Here is a 24,144-nt window from a genome sequence, read left to right as displayed (position 1 = left end):
TTATTTTGGTTGAATTTGAGACGCTAACGGATAAAAAAAGAGTAAATTTAGCATCTTAACTCATCAACACATTCTCCAAACATTACAAATCAAATGAAAAACTTAATAATACAATAAAATGAAAAATAAAAAACATAATGGATGTTAGAAATAAAAATGGAAAACTTCAATTAAACCAGAAAGCATGACACAAAATAAAATCTTCATGAATCCCTTCGGTATCTCTAGATATATAGTTGACATATATCTAGCGGAACAATAGTGTATATATCAGACTTTTCTGTCGGAGAGTATCATCAAAACTCACTGTTTTATCGGCAACATCAGTTTTCAAAATGTCGAGTTTATATCAAAAAAACATAAAACGTCTCATAGACTAATAAAAGATTAAAGAAATAACATTAAAAAGCCCCTTTGTTTTGGGATAAAGTGTATCTCTAAGTTTATAAAAGTTACATACTTAAGTTTTTTATGGTTAAGAGGTCAGGCAATCAATACCCAAACTGGTATTTGGGGAGAAATAATATATCGAATTGAAGACATATCATGTGTTATTGGTAGATCCTTGGTGATAAGCCGCACTTTGACATCATGCTCATTGCACCCATTAGAAATGTTTCTAGCCATTAAGAAATTATTGTTTTCTTTTCTCTTCAGTTTTACTGGGGATTCATGAACCATTTACATCAATTTGGATTTTTTTTTTTACATTTTTCCTCTCCATTTATTTTAACTTTAATGTCTCGATGTGTTTGCTGTCTTTTTAAGTGTCGCTATACATCTTCTGAAAGAGCTTCTGAAAGAGCTTACTTTATGCCTTTATTTTTAAAAGGTCATGTTTTTGCGTTCTTATTTTATTTGCAGTTAAACTGAATGGTTCCTACAAGCATCGTGTATTGAAGACGCACTATTATGTATTTCTCATCTTTTCACCAGTAAATTGACTTTTATTTGAAATGGGAATCATCCAATATTAACCATTGATAACAATGTAAAAATTGGGTCAATTCGAATTCTCATTATATAAATTCTAATTTCCAGATATTTGCATTCTTAAGCATAAGTGCAATATTGTTTAAACTTTCATCGGGGTATGAATAGATATGTTTGTCATATAACTACTAAACAATGTTTTATGTTCTATTTTAAATTCTGCCTCCAATTATTACATTCATATTTTTTTAAAAAGATCACACTTGCAAAGCCAGCTAGATAGTTATTATATCAAATGAGAAGCACTATGACTCATTACATTAGTCTTCGTTTCCACATCATAATTTCGTATTATTTTTTTCTTGTCTCCATTTATTTGCTGAATAATTATAGTTTTAAGTACTTGTTTTCCTTACTCGATTAAGGATCTGCTCTGGTGAAAAGTCAAAATTTTGTGATGACTAACATTTCTTCTTATATATATTTTTGGGAAATAAGAATTCATACCAAATGATTAAAATGCAATAAAAAATTATGGCGGTGTGGATGTGCTTGATTTTGAGCTATTATGAATCAAAGAATTTACAAGAATTTCACTATTTTGAGCATACACACGCCGAACAAAGCAATATTTTGCAAATAAGTGGTCTGATAAGTATGAATATTCGCAAAATTGACAAAAGAATTGTTTCCGCCAAGAAAATAATAATATCACACAGTCAACTCATTATGTTTTGCTCATAACAGCTGTAAATGTTACCTCTACCCCCTAAACTTTGAATATGAAACCATTTCAGAATCAACGCTTTGCAGAAAAAGTTCTGATGACTAACTTTTTCTAAAATTTTGCAGATTAAAAGAAAACAAGTTGCTGTTTCTAAGCCATCATAATATTAGGGGGTCAGTGTGCTTGATTTTTGTCCTGTTACAAAATTTGTTATTTTTCAGCGTATAGTGATAAAAATTTACAGCATTTTATCTCATTAAGACGTAAAAATGTGAAACCAATTACTAGTAGTTATGATTCCACACTTAAATGCTTATTATTTTTATCTCAGTGAACCTATACAAGATGTACAGCAAATATTAACTTGATATAATAACAAATAATGTCACACCGGCGAGTTAAGTAAAACTATTGAAGTCAAATAGGGTGAAATTTCACCTCTTATTAAACAATAAGTTTTAAAATAGCATTATCAATAGAAATAAAATGGGTTTTTTTAAGCTTTAGTCATTCTACCATTTTCCGGTAACATAACAGTTTTTGGAAAAAAATAACCTATATACTTAATCAAAATCAGTGTTGGTTCTAGTCATGACAATTCGAGTAAATATCATACACAAGATATCAATAACAACAAGATGATGTCGATTTCAGTGCATGTTACAGACAATGAATCATGCAAGTGTCGTAGGATTTTTGTAAATTAATATTTATACTACGAGAGCACGAGCATCTGTAATCCATTCTACCTATCTATTTTAATTGATCAGGCAAAACCAAGTTACGGTGATGTATTTCCTAGTTACGTTATGATGGAGAGATCCACCGGAACTTTGCACACGGACCGTCATCAATGAAGTCTCGCGAGAATTAAGCGCCATCTGTGACAAACCACAGTAAATCAATTTCTGTTTTATTATACGGTCCATAGGAAGACAAGAACAAGAGAAACAATTAAAATAATGAAAAATATATTGGATTAACTCATCATGTTAAAATTCTTCAATGGCCGCATCCATTCACCCTACTTGTAACAAATCGTCCTACCCCCGTACTTCCCCTTATATTTAATGCCTTACCAATCTAGAATATTTTATGGTGGTTCCAAATCAGATTAAATGCACATCAGTCTACAAATGACGATGTCAGTGTTTAGTACGAGATTAAAGTAATGCCACTGGGTTAGGGCTAGTAAACGACGCCCAGAGCCAATCAGTGTACGATTGATTATCAACCATGTGTGATATTAAAGGGTCTGATTACATCCATTTAAAAAACTGACATTTTTAAATTGAGAGGTTAATATTCAATAAAAGAGAAAAAAATATTAATTTACTGAATAATAAATATGATTCAATCTGTAAACATAATTATAAATTTTTAAACGAAGAGCTCGCAATGTTTTGATTTTCCATTGTACAGCTTTAAACTGAAAAATATCAATATTTAAATAAAATAATTAGGCATAGTTATGCGTCCATTTGGAAGAATATTAAATATGTTAGTTAATCTGTGTGGTTTATGAAGATGGTTTGATCCTAATGAAATTGATAGAAATAGTCATGTACTGTCCAAATGAACATATGATGTGGTTAGGTATGACTGATTGGAATAATTTAATGCCGAACGCACGTGCACCGCGCCATCAATCTTAGAGTTGAATTGAACAGTAATATGGTAAAGATTATTCATTGTGATTAATGCAATTTCTTCTCATGTTATCAGACGTTAATTAATCAAAAGTATTGATTTGTAAATTAAAGAAAACAATATCGCATGTTCCAAAAGCAACAACGAAATACTCGATGAAAGTACATGTACATATAAAATACTTATGAGTTTTATATGTATTCTATAGATACCGATTATACGGAAAGGATATTATTTTATATTGCGGTATTGTTGGCATTGTGTAATCTATATTTATACATATTATATGATCATATTTGTTTTATAATATTCACCGTAATAAAAATTAAAAAAAAAAAAAAAAAAAAAAAAAAAAAATCAGGAATTTAAAACAAAACTCAACATATTGAAACTATCGTTTGATACTACTTTCCACATAAGTTGATTATGAATGTTGTTACAATACCGCATACAAAGTATCATCTTTACATCATATCACTTATGATCACTTGTAAAAAATTGCAAAATAGATTTGTTCACAATTCAGTATAAATATTGAAATACGATTTAATGCTTATACACAGTACATTTTGTAAATTTCTTATCTTTTGTTTTATCTTGGACGACATGCATTATTGGTGAATATTGAAATTTTTCACTCGTATCATAAGATGGAATTACATTCTGTATTTCAAAGATAGCCTGTACCGTAGCACTATTCTAACCATTGTTTGTATTGTAATGATGCACTATGATGTACTGAGATACTGTTTATATAGTTTCTTGATTTATAACTGCGGGGACGGAGGGATTAGATCACGTATATATTCAAAATTATATCGTTTACATTGCTAATTCTTTATTATCAAATCAATGAAATATAGTATTTCTTTCACGTTGAAGTCACTATAAGTATTTATATATGTACACATCTGTACTCGTACAACATAATAATGTAACGTAACTGAATGGATTAACCGCTAAAGAATCAACTATTTAGACGAGAAAGAGTACTGTGGTCGGCGATCTAAAGACTAGGGAGTTGTTTTATTTTTATAAATAATCATTTATTAATTTACAACCTACAGAATAAAGAAAACAATTGAGACCTTATAAATATTCTACGAATAATGATTAGTGAAAGGATATTTCCACGAGAAAAAACCTAAGGTAAATGTGGTTCCATATATAAATTTTGTAATCAAACAGTGGTTTAGGTTACTGTGATATAGAGGCATGTTAAATCACTCCCTTGGTCTCGACAACCACAATCTATCTAAACTGTGTGTTATAGACACAGGAGGTAATATATGTAATGTGATGAATCCCTGGTATCTAAACCTTTCTTTGAATATAATCGTGCATTACATGATATATGATACACACTTTACACACGAAGTATGGGTTATTCTTTTTTCAGATTGAAATATTGAAGTTTTATTTTGCAGAAGAATTATGTTATCTTTCATATTTCTAATTATCAGCTTCAGACAAAAGTAGTTTTTCTTATTTTTCTTTAATCCTGTACCGTCCTCTGCAAGTTTCCATTTCAAAGTTCAGTATTTATTTTACTACGTCTTTCCTAAAACACTCCTTCCTTTTTGTGTCAGTTCCCTAGGGATCTAGCACCTGACGTTCGTTTAGAGGCTATGTTCTAATTTTGGTTCTGTCTGTTACTATAGTAACGCGTACTACTTCATCTAATATTAATTTGTTTCGTGTAAAAATGACAATATCACAAACGATTCTCAACACTTTAAAATGTTAGGAAGCGAAATGTGGGAAAGATGGCCCAGACCAGAAATGGTCAGTAGCAACGCACGCGCAGCGTGGCCAGTCCTCTAGCGTTTTAATGTCCCTTGGCATCAGCCATTTTAGTATGAATTCCATCATACGGAAACTAATGTAATTTTCTGGTGAGCGATTTTTAACCCAAACTGTATTCTAAAGTAATTTTGATTTAGATGAATATTTTGTTATCTCATTACAGAAATGGACGATCCACGCTTGGATTTATTTCGTTAATCAGAGATTAACCAAGCGAATACACAACCAGGACCGGCAATATAGGGATGATTTCGGGAGCATCCATAGACTAATTGTCTTCAAATGTTGTCTTGGAGAGGTGCCAAGTCGTACAGCAACAACAAATAGTCACCAATCTCCACGGAATATTCGGCGTCAGTAAGGGAAAGTTGGTTAGAATTTTACACTTTGGAGATACACAGAAGGAAATTCGGATTTAAAAAGCAAAATGTTATAAAGACTATCAGGTCTCGTTTTATTATTGAGCTAATTAATTTCCTAACAGAAATTATATCTAAATAAAACAAATGGACATTACAAATTGTGAGAAAAACCTAGACAGAACAAAACAAAAACACCGAAACCAGTATGAGACATTCTGCCACAAAGACGATAATCTTAATAACTTCAAAATGTTTATAAAATAATTAATATTAAAGATTCTTTCGTATTTTATAATCATAATTCAACATCAAAATTTTCTAAAATGATCGAAAAACATCTAAACACATATAAATCACGATATACAAATTGTTAATAATTATGAGTTGCTGCGTGTAATTGTTGGACAATAATTCTAAGATTTGTTTAAATCAATGGTGAACGAGATCAGACTGTGATATTACTCCATATCACTGGAATCTTCGACATATAAATACAACAAAACAATGTAAACTGATACCTTTGATAATGTATTGAGACACATACAATACACATTGATAGTAACCACAAATGTATATTAATAGGTTTCTACTGCATGTGTTGATACTAAACATACTGTCCATTTTGGCAGGAATGGAAAATCAAATTATTCGCTGTAAATCATATGATAAAGCCAATGGCAAAATATAGACACATAATTTTGGCCTTGAACATAGAATTATAAACAAAGTAAATTAGATTATTGTGATAACCATTTCCTTTTATATTCTGTATAATTACAATATTTTGTAAAAGTATCAAATCATATTTACTTTAATTTTGTTACACATAATTATATTCTCAATTACTAGATTTGCTTTGATTCAAAAATAATACCAAAGTCACGGTATCTTATGTGTGAAGTATAAAATGCAAAGTAGTTAACACTGAAAGCTGGTTTGAAGTATACACAAACATGTCGAAAATAAAAATGAAAATTATCCATATTATCGTATTTTAATTAAAAAATCCTCAAACTGCTATTACAAAGGTATTCGCCATTTAAAAATGAAAATGCGTAAAATTTTCTATTGATGTTAAACTTACATTTTCCTGTGGATATTTTTAAAGTAAACTTATTCATTCTTAACGTAAGTGCCTATGCATTTATAAAATTGTAAGCAAAATCAGTTACCTTCGTTGTGTGGTACGAAAAGCTAAATAATTGAAATACTGCGATACCTTTACGAATGATAAGTGTCTTATACATTATTATAGAACAAAAAATAAGAAAGAGTCTCAAGAGAATGCATTAAAAGTCTTGGGTTTTCATATCGGAAAGGCGAAAAGTCGGTGATCGTTCATCTTTGTATTTAATAGCGGGCCGAGGGAAATTATTTCTTGAAACTTGGAATTTCTGAAGCTTTGGTAGAAACAATTTATTGTCGGCATTCGTGTGGCTTGGGAGACTGAACAGTAATTACGTTACGAAAAGACATGCTTGAAATTTATCCCACACTTGGGAGGTGTATTTTGCAGTGGAAGTGAGGCTCTTGTTCATTATCGGGCGGTAAGGGATTCCCATCTGTGGACTGGCTCTTGGATAACCTAATTAGTTCCGTAAAATGGAAGTGTATTGATCGGAACTAGCTTCCTGTACAGCTATTTACAGTCGACGTCTCTTCGTAGGCATAGTAACAGGACAACGCTATAAAAATGGACACGCCTGGGTTTAGGACATCCTATCAGCCTAAAGGACCGTGATAAATGTTTTGTGTTTAAATTTCAGACATCCAAAATAAAGCATACTTTAATAACGATACAGAGACATTTCCGTTTGTGTTTGGGTTAGAAGATACCATTTGGGTAGTTTGATCCTTGTGAAGTACTTACAGGAAGAGCTGCTATCTCTTCCATCAATTAAGGTAATCTCAGAACCAAGGAGGCCTGTCCTATAGTTTGGTCTGTGAAATATCTGATCTATCCTCTCGTGTATCAAGCCGACATCTCGCGAGATTGCCTTGTCGCTATGGAGGCACGCGATGCAGTTTCTCACCTCCACGTCTGCCACGAGGTGTTGTGTTCCACCGGATGGCGACGGTCGGAATAGTTTCAATTGTTTGTGTCTACCGAGCGCATTCTGTGTGAAACATGAACCATTTTCAAGTATTTGTCAAGCATGGGTTAAATGCACCAGCATGTATTTGCTCAAATATTGTAGACTGTTTTCCTCTGTGAAATGTATCTTTGTCTGTGGAAATGTCAGTACCTGACATCAAGCTTTATTCACAATAATGGTCCGTCGTTGACTGCAGAACACGAGTTTACTAGATCTAATGATGAAACTATCCAAAACATCAGAAATGGTCTCCAAGGATTCTGTGTTTAAACAATTTTAGCAAAATTCATATTTTTTTTTTATTTCGTATTGCTGACACACTGCAGAATAGATAGACATCTACATTATTCCGATAAAACAATTCTGACTTTCGGAAACGATTTCTTACATCTCATGTTAAATGTTTGAACGCTGAGGATTTTTTTCCTATAATGTTTCAGCTAAAAATATATAACAAAGTTATGAAATGGTCAAGAAAAATATGGCTTGCAACTCGATAGTGAGGAGACACTGTTCCTAGACCAATGTGTCATGCCAAACTGTTAGTTACCGATACAGACGGCCTACAGTTCTACTGAGTAATTGTTTACAGGTGGTATTGCGTTACCTTGATCAAGTTTCCTGACTTATCTCGACTACTAAATGAAGTTTTGTCTACACCACTTAAAAGCAATATAATAAAGTACAGCTTTGAAACATATAGAAAATCAACACCGCAATGAGATCCACTAAAACAAAAACATCTCGTATATTTAAAACACCATCCGAACAAGACCTTCGATGGTTTAAAAGACAAAAACAAAAACAAAAAACAGTTATTTTCTTTCTAAATAGTTTTATTTTTATCAGTAAATTCTTTCTCCTTTGTATTTTAATATCTCTTAGTTTTCCTTTGAGAAACTCTTAGAATGTTCTTCTTTTCATACATCCTTTCTATAGCTGAACTTTTCAGGCAATATGTCTCTTCTTTTTAAGTGTTACATGTTCGAAATGATTACATGACATTTTGTATTTCATCACGTTATTCGTGAATTCGTAACTTATGAACACGTGATGACGATTATAGCACACTGCAGTATACCTCGAAAGTACGTAGGTGACCATGTTTTCATCCTAAAGTATAGTTTTATATCTAGGTTGTATGTGTATAACAAAATATTTGACCTGAATGACCTAATCCATATGTTGTCAGTATGAATGAACACATGTGTAGTGATATGCTAGGTATGTGTGTATTACGTGTGTATACCCGCGGCAGCTTGTTCACATCTTCATTTGACCTTCACCTGTACTCTATCAACTTTGGCCTTCGATGATATTGCATTTTTGCATAAACAACTAATGTTTTATGTTGGATTCGAATCGTATTTGCGTGAATGTTTTTGTACTGTTGACCACTTCCATTTGCGTGAAATTTAAATTTCGCGTAATTTACGGGCGATTACCTTTCGAAAATTTAAATGGACGCAAAAAAGTATGCTCCTCAATGAAAATAGGGCCTTTTCATTTATCCTTCGCAAAACTGAATTGTCGCAAAAAACTCATAAGGCATGACCTTGCGATTTGAGGCGCCAAAAAACTTTTCTTTCTCTTTTGTTTGCCTTTTTATGGAATTCAGTCAACTCTCTTACAAAATCATATCATTTTCCCTATATATTTGGCATATTCAAGATAATTATTACATGTACTTTAGAACTGACATATCCCTATTTGCAGCAAATATACGAGAAATAAATACAAAATAATGCAAAATGCAACAGAACTTTTTTACACAAAATACCGATCTCATTTATATTCTAGGTAATAATAGTCAACTGTGTGTTGCGTTAGATCACAGATGGTAAGGCGTTAACTGAACACCTATGGTCTGACCCATGATTGTTTTATCGAATTGTTTAGTTTTCACAGTGATTACGTAAAACCAGAACTTGTTCGTTACGTGGGAAAGATGTAACTCTGCTCGTGATAAAAACTCTTTGTTTACCCGACTGTTCCATGTTTAGCATCATCATGTTTACAAATTCTGATATGCTTCTTTTTGTTTTGTTAAAATGCGTGTTCTGAACAGTCAGCTTGACGTAATTAAGATGAAATTTTAAATAGTTACATTTCTGTATCTAAGCAAAATGTTCAATAATCTTGTCTCATTTCTCTAAAGTCTTGTATCACAAATGTTGTCAACTTGACAAAAGTAACTTTTTCAATTTGAAAATATTCCATTACATGCCATTTTTATTTAAGTTAAGCTGATGAGGTTTTCGCGTATAATGAGATGAGATATCTCTTTTGGTTTGGCGATATTTTTATTCTTCATTATACCCCACTTTTATCTCCGTTTGTTTAAAATCAATCCATGCACCTCTAGCATTTAAACAGATTAACACTTGTAGAATCAGAACCAGAGCACCAACTGTTTTATCATCATATTACCCAACTTAAAACAGTTACGTAATGTAACTCTATAATATCGTCCTAATAATTGGATTGTTTTGTGTTCTTATTGTGTGTGTGGGCAGTTATGATACACATATACACACACATGGATGCTGTTGTTTTCTTTTTTTTTAATGTTCTGTTGTTGGAAAACATAATCAAACTTATTTTCACTATGACGATGAATATTCACGACTGCCATGTTACATACTTTGTTGACCTAGTAAAAACCTAAGAATTGGTGTATGAAATATTCAAGTGTAGCATTTTGCAACGCTTTGGTTAATTCATATAAATTGATTTGTAACAGAAACATTTGTTCTATCCAAGGACGTAGATTATAAATCCTTGGTTCTATCGTTTAGAATGACTTCATATCGCCAATTAAAGAAAATAACTTCCTTTCTTTCTAAGATTATAATGTATTACAAAAATTAAAGTTATCTGACATTTCAAAAATGTTTCTTTCATTTTGGGTTTTCTTATTTGCATTACTGTTAATACATGTTTTAGAAAGTCATATAATGGAAGTGTTGACTGATAGATGGATGGTAAAAGAGAAGCTTCGTTGCTTATTGTCTTTCAATGACCTTCATGATGTTATTTTCAAGAAAGAAATGCCCAGAAATAACCTTCATAAAATCACTTTGGATAAATATGATATTTGGACCTTACATTTATAATTATTCTATGTGTTATCTACATATTGATACCAATACTGTAGGTATGAACTTCGCGGGGGGGGGGGGGGGATATGTGATTTTTGTTATCTCACCAGGAATTAGTCAGTTTCTCCCTCGATGATATGGGGTGATCAGACATATTCAGTACTTCTTATAAACTATACCTCGTTATGCCAAAGTTAACCATCCGACTCCTATTTGCACAAAATGATATTTGGCCAGAAATACGGGAGGGTATTTTCTTTCCTTGCATGACGAATTTGGTATTGTTAATTATGTCAGGACTTTTACTCCAGGTTTTGCATACGTGATTATAAACAAGGTTTGTCGTTTCAATCTTCTAAAGCTTCTATTTAATTTGGTTCGCATTGTAGGCGATCAAAATCAACAAATAATTTTGCAAAGTTTTAGTCTGGTTTTTTTTTTAAAGATATTTACCTGTCCTGGGGGAATTATAACACATGGATAACTCTAATGAACTGCTATCTCAAATCAAGATTGCACAATAAAGAACAACATATTGACTTAAAAACGACAAATGCGTTGATTGATTGGAGCTTGATAAAATATTTATAGAATACTAATTTTGAACAGAACTCGAAATGTAAGTTTTTTGTCAATCACCAAGAAAATTATGGAACTTTAAACCATAAGCAAAGTCAATATTTATTCAGTAGATCTCTGAATGTAATCGCTTCGGGGTTTACAACACACACGCCTGTACAAATCCAGACCCAATGCCGCGACGTCACTTCCCCTACGGGTAGTGGCGCTGTCATGATTAGGGTGGGAAATAGATTGATGACGTATTTTGAATGGCTGATGAGCAGATCCAGAGGGCGATAAGGAAGGCGACGTTTCACTGACATGTGGTCTTACTTGGTTAATGACCGGGGTAGGGAAACATCTACCTTATGACACCTGTGTGATTCTGTCAGATTAGACACCTATTTCTGGCCTAACGTGTTAATATAGGACTATTTTATGGGTTGCCTGATGGTATTTGACTACGTTGATAGAATTGTTTGATTTACAATTGTATATATCGTTATGGTTCATTCACGTATGCAGATATGACAATGTTTTTTTATGATATTACTGTCATGTGAAAATTGATATCATAATTCTGCCAATAATAATACTTGATGATTTTCCTTCAATATTGCGTAAACAAAAAATGTTTATGATAGGTACCTAGGCCAAAGATCATCGTATTCACACACATATTCATAAACCTTTTAGCTACAACATATTAGTATCCAGTATCATGAGTTTCGAAGTTAATTGAATTTTCGTGTTATTTGGAATAGCTTCTTCTTATACGTTATTTCATGCAATCAAATTACTTCGATGCGCTGAACATAAAGGACTGTTTAATGTTCATAATCATTATTTAAATATTTTCTACAATTGTATTTTTAATATTAATATCTGCATATTTGCTCCCTTAGGTATTGTAACGACAGGATCTTAAGTTATTCTCCTTCCTAAAACACCACACGCGAATTACAAAATTTAAATATGATTCACTGGCTAATGAGTTATCTCCCTTCATTACCGTAATTTGTTTAACACTTTTTTGAACAAGTTGGTGAGATTATAATATGATGAAGATAATATATGATGAAATGAAGAAATATGTCCGAACTGCTCTCTGAAAAAAACACAGTTAAGAGTTGATACTTATCTTTATAGCAATACACAGAACGCGCCCTTTAATTAAATACCCCATGCATACCCTATCTATCCGTGCGTGCCAATATTTATAGAATAAAAATATTTTTGCTCTGTAAAAAAATGTGGTTCAAAGATTAGGAACCCGAGGTCGAAAATATCTATGATTTACAGTGGTTTATTTGACAGCAGTTTAAAAGACGTTCATAATCTTTTGGTATTAATTTATTTAACCAGGGGGTGACGAAATATTAATTAATTGTAATTAATATTAACTCTATTATTCAATATGATATATGTCATTCATAATAAAATGTTATTACGGGAATTTAATTAATACATACGTGCTCTGTCGATACGATTTTCTCACGCAATGCACATATCTAAGACTGAGGATATCGCTTACTTAGAACTATTCTGTCTCCTTTAATCTTAAAGGGAAATATTTATATTGATTTAATTATCTACCATTAACAATATATGGACAAAGTTATGTCACGAGGAGAAAACAATTGTATAGCAACTAATTTGTGGCGAACTTAAATTGATTTGGAAAAATTATAAATACCATTATTATAGTATTTTCTTTTTTTTCTTTTTAATTAGAATTGATGTTGTTCAGTTGATGAATCCTGATGGGACGTTCTGCGTACATTTTAGAGAGGTCGAACGAGAAAAGAAAATATTAAGAAGCTTCTGAGTATATTTGTATTTCCAAACTGCATTACTAATTCCTGCAAGATATTTAAAGAATATTATAATGTACTTAACATATATTATAAATACAATGATTTTTCTTCAATTTCTCTCATCAATAAGATATAATTTATGTTTTAAATATAACTGTTTACTGATTAAGTAATTTCAATACTATTTCCTAACTTTGATAACATGACAATTTATAATTCTAAATTTTTATAAATACCTAATTTTAATTAAGATATATCATAATTTTTTTCCTGTTTGAATTAGCTAGCTCTGGGTTATCAACAGCAACGTATGCTTTAGAATCGATAGCAGCACATAACCGGAGGGGTACAAAATAGCCCGTTCTGTCACAAACCCTCGCATTTGCCGTGACAGGTCCGGAAACTTGCTCCGGTCCGGGTATTATAATGATGGCAGAGGGCCCGAGGGACTAATTATTAGCTTCAAGAGTTCCAGAATCCACGGGATTAGTTTTGCCTTATGCTACAACCAAATTACAATAATTCGACAATGGCGGGGTCACTAGTCGAGTGAGATGGAGACAAATATTGACTTTACTCCTTCAAGTGAACATTTCCCAGACACTGTAAAATCAATACAAATCGAATTTTGGTAAGAGTTAGAAGATGGTGCATGGTAAACAAGGGAACCAGTGACGGTGATGGCACTATATTAGACGTATAGTGAGCCACATCTGGCAGAAATCTATACAATAATAGTCCTACTTTGAATATGTTAAACGACTCAGAAACCGTACAAATCCGCGATGTCTGCTTTTAAACGCACGGATGTTTTTGATCAATGTGTAGTTTATAAAATAAACTTTGATGTTTATTTATTCCCTGGTCGACAGAAGGGAGGTGGTAACCTGATGTAACAGCCTCTTTCATACGAAACGTTGGCACGCGCAGCCTTTTTTGCCGATTTACACCTCGCCACACGTGATATGTAACTGATGCAGGCCTAATTAAGCCCAATTTTACGGTAGTTAGAGCAAAGATTTTTACAGCGATCTAGATACATTATTAATGCGTTATTAATGTGTTGCAACTTGGCGTTAAAATGGCGAGCCGCTAAGTATTAAAATCGACTGGAGCGGAATTCTCGTTTTGTATGAAACTGTATTTGTTCACGATAAACATCTCTTTGGTGCAAAAAGTAGCCGACTTTATGAAATGAAATGAATTGTATGCTGGCATTACTGTTTCAGTTATAACTTATAAATATGTATATGAACTGAATTGTTTACGCGCCCTACTACTATAAAAAGTACATCAAGATTCACAAGTGCTTTCTTTCTCATGAATATCATATATCGATGCTATTATGTACAGCATACGATATAAAAATATGATTAGAGAATATATTGATATAATTTTGTTTTTATTTCCTGTCTTCATTGATAAGACGTCTTTTAATACATGACGTTAAACTCTAATATATCTTGATTATAAAATCCCGATAATGTGAAAACAAATAATATTTTCATTTTAAAGTCAATTCAAATAGGTATTGACAATTCACTCATTTTATTTTGACTTATAACCTAATTTTCTAGATAGGTATGAAATTTCTATGCTTTAAAATTAATATTTGAAAATTATTATTTTCAAAGGTTTATTTAAATATATTGATCGATTTTATAGCTATAGCAGACACATTAAAGCGACAACTATATTTTCAATTAACATTGAGGGCCCCTCAGGCTATAGAAAATGTGTATTGTTACATTATCTCATAACAACCCCTGTTTATCAACTATTATAATTTCCTTTTGTTCGTAAACACATGTCCTTGTCGAATTCTGTATTTATAGTATAACTATGCAGATGATCTTAAAATAATGGCCACGTTTCGATTTAATCTACAAATAGAGACATTGCTATCTGTTTTTGGTCGGCGGTTCGGGGTCAATATTACATACTTTGGCCCGTTAAGTTAGCATAACTATCCGTAGCAATGAACGATACTATCAAATCGAATGTACCGGACATTTTTTGTATGTAAATTCTATATCGTAATGCAATAAAAATGTCTGTAAAACATAATACCAACATACTACAAAACCATCATAGATGTTTCTGACAGTTTTGTTTCGGATATTTTACGATTAGGATTTTATTATCATGTGGAGTATAATTTAATATGTTGTAGAATGACATTAAATTTAGATCACCCACAAAATCAGGCTATAAATATGAAAGGTCAAGAAATGTCAATTGCGATAATAAGAGTCAACCGCAACAAATAATATTATGAAATTAATATATGAGATTTTGTATTTTATTTTGTGCCTAAAAATATGTTACTCAGAAAACTAATAATGATAATTCCATAGTACAACTAATATTGTTATTACACATACACTTGGCCTTTGGTAACTGGCATTTTAGAGAAAAGGCTATGATGGGGTAAAATTATTGTAATATTTTATCTAAATCAATAATTTGATAAGTAAACCGATTTAAATAAAATCAATAACTGCGATAAATTCGTGACAGACGTGTGGTAAAATTTGTTTTCGATGAACAGTGTGTTGTTGAACGTTAGAAACCATCACGGAAAGAAAGATGGAAGATGTTTACCTAAATTGTAATCTAAAGCGAATTAACTTTACTTTTAAGATTTACTATAAATAACAAACATAATTAACGCGGATTAATAATGTTTAAATAATATCGCCTTTTCACCATTCAGATAGGATTTTAAGTACGGATTAAACTTAATTACAATTACATACGCTGCTGGTTTCTCCATAGGCGGGCACGCAGGCCCGGCGTCCGTAGGATTATCAAACCGTCTATTCGAACAATAAACTTCAAATCCTATAACATGTAAGAATCCTGGCAGTATCAGAGGATAGGGGAGCCTCGGAAATCCTGTATAAAAATCAAGCATACCAATAGCTAATGTAAGTGTACTCTTGTAATAACAATGCTAGTTTTTAAAGGTTAATAATGCCAGAAACATATATACATATGGTACACAAGAAAGTGATCAAACAACAAAATACATGTATATGTTACAAGATGCATGGTTTACATTGCGTTTTAATCATAATCGATGAAAGGTTCTTAAAAGTACGGACAGAAAATGAACAGTTATGACAATGAGAAAAGCTGTACGAGAACCTCTCATCACTACCATAAAGGCCTGTCTATTTCCCTACGAGAATTATCCGCTCTGTTGGGCCATGCGTAGCTAACTTTACTTTGTAATTCACTGCGGGTGAGCTCATCAAATCCGCTGCTTATTCATTTAACTAAGAGGCGTGTCATAGTCCCGGCTAATTGATTAGAACTGCCTATGGGCGTATAAATGGGCGGAGCCAGCCCGTCCAGCGATTACAGAAGCGGGCTTTCCATTGGCCGGTGGGCTGCAATGTTTACCTTTCAATTATCAGCCATATGACAGTCAAATAGCGGAGGATCCCTACAGCATGCTGAAAGGCCACACATAACAGGCTATCGAGCAGTAACCGTACTTAATGCATACAAAAGCGTTTCTACTCGAGGAAGAGAAGACAATTGGAGTAAAGATAGAGTTCACTAGCGGTGTATACCTATTATACTGACCATGGATGGATAATACTGAGGATTTTCTTCCTAAGTATATGACCAGTGGTCATTTATATACCTACGTGGGTGTCATAACTGACCCACGGTGATTTTTACCTGGACCAGCTGACGCCTGTTGCACACAGTTGTAAACAAAACACAACGGTGAGCAGAGACAAGAGACACCGCATCTTATTAGCAGATGACAACACAGTCATGTTGTCCATTCTAAGTGCTTAATGAAATAATGAATCATTCCTAGACTTGTAAAGTAAAGTGAAGAAAACTTCTGGAGAGTTTTTCCTCTTTTAATATTTTTGGACATTAACTAACAGGACCACCTTTTGATATTAAAACACTGACTATGCTTCTAGAAGGAGGATCAACAGATATGTTGGCTGCACAATCTAAGATCTTGTTCCAATTGAACAAGTACTATAATGAACGGGTGCAGTCGCGACAGGGTGCCACCATGAAAACGATCCGCGAGGTGTGCAAGGTTGTGCAAGATGTGCTCAAAGAGGTGGAAGTTCAGGAGCCTCGGTTCATCAGTTCTTTGAATGAAGCCAATGGACGTTATGAAGGCTTGGACGTTGTTTCACCTACGGAATTCGAGGTGGTACTTTATTTAAACCAAATGGGTGTGTTTAATTTCGTTGACGATGGTACGATACCTGGTTGTGCTGTTTTGAAACTCAGTGATGGTCGAAAAAGGTCAATGTCACTATGGGTGGAATTTATCACAGCGTCCGGATATCTGTCCGCACGGAAAATCAGGTCGCGATTCCAGACATTGGTAGCACAAGCAGTGGACAAATGCAGTTATAGGGATATCGTGAAAATGGTAGCTGATACCACGGAAGTGAAACTTCGGATTAAGGAAAGGTTCGTGGTGCAAGTGACCCCCGCGTTCAGGTGCGGTGGGATCTGGTGTCGTAGTGCTGCACACTGGCCAGTACCCCATATACCCTGGCCAAACCCAAACCTCGTGGCCGAGGTCAAGACAGAGGGATTCGATCTTCTATCTCGTGAAAGCATCTACATGAAGGACAAACAGAGCGCGGCCGAAGGGGATGCTTGGGCCATGTCGTTCAAGTATGCTGAGGACAGACTTCTGTATGGAGGGTGTCGTCGGAAGTGTCTCAGTATCATGAAAACTTTCCGCGACAGACATCTCGACATTCCGGGGCAACCCATCACCTCGTATATCATGAAGACCCTACTTCTGTACGAATGTGAAAAGCACCCGCGTGAGATCGAGTGGGATGACACGTGCTTAGGAGACAGACTCAACGGTATCTTACTACAACTTATCTCGTGCTTACAAAACAGGAGATGCCCACATTATTTCCTACCCAACGTGGACTTATTTAAGGGTAAAACCACATCTGGGATGGACAATGCTGCCAAACAGGCCTGGCGAATTCTCCGGGAACTTTTAACGAATCCAAAAAGTCTAGAAAAGCTTTAAATGTAAATTTTTGTCTGTGATGTGATGTATTCTTGGATCGCTGAATGGTTTATTATCATACAGGAAGTTCAGTAACGGTATTCATCATAAATTGAGATGTATGGATTTCCTATCTATCAACCGGGCAAGGGACACTGGAATCAGGCTGGTAGGCATATTAATATGAATAGTATATATTACTAGAAATAAAATGTACTAAAATAAATCATTTCTAACATAAAATAATTTTATGCTTTATCGTAAATTTTATTTCCGTTTTATAGACAAAATTCAATATGTGCCAGAAATTAGACTTACAACGCTTTAAATATGTTGCTAGCTAACGAAAATGCCAAAATATAAATAGGTGGTTTTGTGATTCGTGCTAGGATATTTGTTGTGTAGTTCGGAGTGGTATTTATAACTTATATAGGGGTGGGGGTAAATTGTGAAGCAATGGAGGGGACAACAGCTGATAATTGTCATCAGTGCAAAGGGGGAAAGCACGGATTGACTTCTCTGATGTAAACAAGGTTATTGGTGCAGTTTGTGGTGTAATGATAATCTTTCTATAAAAGGATTTATACGGCAAACTGAAACACGTTTGGAACAGATTACTTATCGGGGAGAGTGTCAATGTAACGAATATCGAAAGTACAGAGTAAAAATTAGAGCTTTGTGACTGTGTTACGTTCGGGAATATAAATCAGATCACTGGCATGCCGCCGTGTTTATTCGGTGCAATGTTATGATAAATTATTTTTATTACGATAAGCTACTTTAATACCAAAGATAAGGACTTCATCAGATGGATACTGAGTTTATTTATTAATGTGCTTTAAATATTTACTGATGGTTAAACTGTTGGCGATGTGAAAAAGTGAGTGATTGTTTATATGAAATCTTATCTTCCATTGCGTCATTTGTTAATTGTTAAGGTAAACAAGTTGTTGTCTATTGTGTATTTTCTTTTAAATAATGAATGTATATGGAGTAACAGATTTTAACTTCTAAGTTATTAAAGTGTCATTGAACACTTGATTCTTAAAATTCCATTTCATGTCAAAAAGAAATATGTACAAAAATTAAAGACGAATTCAACAAAAATATATGTTGTAGTTTTATTTGATAAATAAAAAAGTAATGTCATTGAACTATATATAATTTTGGGTTTTTAAAAACAGACATTTAATAATGAAAATATGTGACAAACGCGGAACAGCATATTTTTAGTTAAAATTATCTCTAAAATGATATTTACCCACCCCAGGTTGCCCGAATTCCTGCCTATGTAGGAGAGGTCTGGCTGTCGAAGACTAACTACTGCGATCTCTTAACATCTCAGCAGGCTATCATTACAGTAAACATTACTCCGTGTAGTGTTTCAGAATTATTTTAAGTGGATGTTCCCCCTCACCATTTAGGACTATGAAAACTAAAAATCTTTCATTAACAAAATTTTCACTTGTCTATTATGTTTTCCTTTCGCCTGCTATTATCTTACCTTGAAATGTCTCGATTGTCTTCGATGCCCATGGATTGTACGGTGATCTGAGGGGTTAAGTAGCATTTGTTTACAACTGTTGGTTTTAATTGCATTTTTGTGTTTTGGATCTTCTTCTTTAGATGAGTGATCGGAGGTTAACTGAGGATATAATTGCTCTTCCCTTGTCAACATACACCTCTATTTGTCTAATTTTGTCTCGTCTTACTACATCTTATGTTCAATGCTAAAATACACCCGAAGAATGCAGAAAATGTTAAAACCTAATATTATTTTATTTTAAAATATTTAAAAAAAATTCAACAGTTTAAAAAATGTAAGGACTAAATTCTTTTTTCGTTGATCACACGTCTTTTGCTAACCGTGATACTGGAAACAATTTATTTTTTGAATAATATAAAATATGATTTTTTGTTTGTTAATACAGGTGATAGATAATTAAATACTGCGTTAACGTTGGCATAATCATATTTATGTAAACAAATTTAACAACTAATATTTTACAACTATATATTATAACTATAAATAGCAAAGTGATATTAAGTAACTCTGTACTTGTATGGGGCACTCCTTTGTATAATTTATATTTAGATCTCCAATTCATCATTAGTTATAAATCACTTCTGTTATCAATAAAATTAAAAAATAAGTTTTAGTAAAATCTTAAGTGAGTCTATGCTCAAAAAGACAAAAGCTTTTTTTCACAATGTTTCACTAGGAGCGTTTCAATTATCAATTTAATAATGAAAAAAATATCAAAACTATATTATATATTCGAAATTTCCTACAATCTCGTAATATTACTGTAAGTACATATTACGATATATTTAAATTATAGGAATTATGATGGAGACTATAGCTACATGTGGTTAACCATGAAATTATAAAAGATTTGGATTGCACACTGCACATATTTCAGTTAAATATGTATCCCAGTGGTCCAATGCTTATCTTTTCAACCCTATTTATGCAATAGGAAATAGAATACAGTTCATTGGGATCCGCTGATCTGACAAATGCAAACAACTAATAAGTATGGTTTAGGATTTCTGAATTACTTGGCAAAACTTGACTTAATCGACGTCGTAGTGAGTAGAACTATTTGAAGGATTGTTATATAGACATTAACCTATTAAACAATAACATAACTTAAATTTTGTATATACTAGAACACAATGGTATTACAACTGGTAATAAACAATGGAAGTTTGTTTACATGTCTATCTTCATCCATCTAACGATATCGAAACGAATATGAATCCTAAATGATTACATACACTAGCTAAAATTATTATATTTTGATAAAATTTAGGCATTTTTCCATTATGCTGAACGACGATATGATTTTATTTAATTCAAATAGCCTAAATTATATATAAATGAAACAATATAAATAATCATAAAATGGATTGTACAACAATAATGAATACAAATATAGGGTGGAGTCGAGGGCAGAGGTGATTTCATTGCATAAAACACAGGTGATAAATTAACTTTTATTAGAACAGCTATGTCAAATAAATCAATTATACATCGTTATATAAAAATATGTCGAGGCACACTTGGACATAGGTTGATTAACATTATTATGTTAAAACTTGTTTAATTAATTTTTATCAACGTTATTTATGATAATTTTAAAACGGATTTAAACAGAACACGTGTTTGTGACTCAACTAGATTTGTCTATTACTTTTATTCTTTATAGAAAGGGCAAATGCATATTTTAAAGATTATACTCTTTATAGAAAAAAATGCATATTTTAAAGATTATAATCTTTATAGAAAGGACAAATGCATATTTTAAAGATTATGCTCTGTACAGAAAGGACAAATGCATATTTTAGAGGAATATACTACTCATATAAGGGACATGTGTACATTTTAGAAACTCTAGCTACTGCTATAGTAGTGAATGTTTACATTTTTTAGGTGATAGTATAGCATGTTAGTGTTAGCCGATCAGTCAGTAAACTCACAAGCCGTGACAGAGCCACAAATTACACACGTTACGCCGATAAAAATATTCGTCCTCCCTCTCAGTGTTTCCTCTCCAAATAAAACTAGTAGCATGATGATATGCATCATGTAAGCTAATTAACCTTGTATTGTGTCAGCAGGTAGAGACGACCCTGTCACGCAATAACACATAACTATATAGGAAGAAATACACAAAAATCAGTATGCATCAAATTCATAAAATTTGCAATAGACTACATAATGAGTGATGCGTTAATGAAGGGAACACTGTTTAACAATACCCATTACATTGTTAAACTATTTCATATCAAAGCCACACATTAACATCAGCACCGCACAGACAAGAGAAACTGTCGACAGTTATGTGTCTCGCATGAGGTGAATCGCCAAGCAAAAACATACCACCCAAGTCGTATTAAAACTATCTACAAAAAGTGCCTGGCGGGCAGCGGCTGATCCATTTTCAATAAACCACTTAGAGCGCGATAGTCTTCTGTCCCATCAAAACATTAAAAGGCATAATAAAAAAGCGAGGCATAATGAAAAAGTATGCGATGTTACTCTTTTTTAATAGTTACGGCCAAAGCGGGACTCGATAGGTCAAGTATGTTAAACCCGAGTGCTCTAAAGTGGATAGAGGACCATCGTTCGTACAGGTCGTTACTTTAGCTTTATTTTTCACAAGAGCTTGTTCTTTATGGTTAAAATAACACGGTGTAACGCCTACGAAGGTAAGACACATACGTATATCCTCCTTTCATTCTCATTTTAATATGTTTATAGTTAGAATAATAGTCTAGCAAATGCTCCGTCGATTGAGAGTAAAGGAAAACTGCTAATTAGACGATTTTGCGGTGGAGATCTCTCCAATCATTTGTGGTAATTTCTTTAAAAAAATATTCGATAATAATTAAAACGATGATAACTTGTCATCATGCCTACCCAGAAGACCCACCATCATGTGATTTCGTGGACAATTTAACAGTCTAGTGACTACCTAAACTGTCGATGTATCCGTAGTCCTATACAAACACACAGAGATGCCCATTCATTGTCACCGGTCTGTGGCCTTTCAGCCCCTCCCATACCCGTAGATTTAATCAAATAATCGATTTTTACCCCTTCTCATTGTAATTGTATATCAAATTTTGACACATATACCTCCTTTCCTCAACATGCGAAGATTGCATTTTGATATTTAAAGTTTCAAATAATAATGCTTAAATATAAAATCAAACATTATGATTTGATAACAAGTACCCATCTGATCACTTGCTTCTCAGTTTATCAAAAACATTTTATATTTAACTGTGGCTAATAGTGGTTTATATCCAAATTCAATATCATAATTAATATATTTTAATTACTTAGCATTTGGTATAATTTAATATTCATTACTATTAAGGTATAGTTTAACTATATATGACTTATTACAGGAATTTAAAATAATGAAACAGGAATAAATAAGTACTTAATTGATATATCAATTATAGTAAATATAACTAGTCATGAAAAGATTCATTCTTTTATATGTTTTTAATTATCATATAAGTCATGCAAAGACTTATCAATAACTGATACGGAATGAAACAATAGTGGAGTGGTTTAATTTTTTACCTGATAAATAAAAATCTCCCCTCATGATAATGATATTAATAGTTTTGTCAATATACTTTGATAACTTCTCTAATTTGACCAGCTTAAAAAATTATTTGGTCAACGTTTTTGATAAAACATTACTTTGGTCAATATATAAACTAGCCACCAGTCTCTAGAATATTAAAATCATCACCAAATTTTCGCTTGATAATTTTTTGTCTATGCGGCAGGTCTAATTCTACGTTTTAAACTAGGTTGAGAAAATCATTTTAAGAGCTTAGTGTCTGAGACAAGATTTTTTTTTTCTTAAATCTATATGCAGACAGCAACTATAATTCGTTATAATTATAAATTATTCAATTTATTGTTGCGGTAATTTATAAATTTAAATCGACAAAACACCAGTTGATATAAATAAAACCAATCTTACGTGTTAATTTCTGAAAAGACCAGTAGTAATAAGTGTCTCGGAAGAGTAAGTGTTCATTGCTTCATAAACGACAATTTGTGTAAAAATATTAAAAATATTGGTCAGGTGATGGAGAACCCACAACAACAATAAAGGAGAAATGATTATCGTTAACGAAACAGCTTGACAAATGAAAACAAGACATCTTGCTAAATAAAAACATATTTAAAAAAAAACCCAATACATTCACCCATTTATTAAACAATTGAAAGATATTAACCCTACCAATTTAAAATGGTTCTTCTTATTATCCTACTATCGGTTTCAAATGGATTTTGAGGAATTAAAACATTAGTACAGTCCGACATAATGAAATGTCACATATGAGACACAGGACTAAACAATATGGTATATCATCATCTTGAAATCTTGGAAACAAACATCAGTATGATACAGTAACACTTACAACATGTTTCAGTAAATTCATTCGACTCTGCAGGGTGTAGATGTATATTTCACTCACCCGGCCCTTGACGATTTGTATAACTGACCCTAATTGACTATGGCAGTAAA

General features: G+C 32.7%; 2 protein-coding genes across 2 annotated transcripts in view; one reads left to right on the top strand and one right to left on the bottom strand.

The window, feature by feature from the left end:
- The window catches only part of LOC138327760 (neurobeachin-like), a 294,526-nt gene that overhangs the window by 58,066 nt on the left and 212,316 nt on the right, over positions 1-24,144 (bottom strand).
- LOC138327759 (protein mab-21-like 2) lies at positions 16,510-19,180 on the top strand. The gene has a single exon (XM_069274102.1). The coding sequence runs from the start codon at positions 16,994-16,996 to the stop codon at positions 18,098-18,100; it is 1,107 nt and encodes a 368-aa protein (XP_069130203.1). The 5' UTR covers positions 16,510-16,993; the 3' UTR covers positions 18,101-19,180.

The sequence above is a fragment of the Argopecten irradians genome, chromosome 7 (assembly GCF_041381155.1).
Source record: "Argopecten irradians isolate NY chromosome 7, Ai_NY, whole genome shotgun sequence".
NCBI lineage: Eukaryota > Metazoa > Mollusca > Bivalvia > Pectinida > Pectinidae > Argopecten > Argopecten irradians.
Note: the sequence above shows the minus strand (reverse complement) of the source record. Positions and strands in the feature narration are given on the sequence as shown.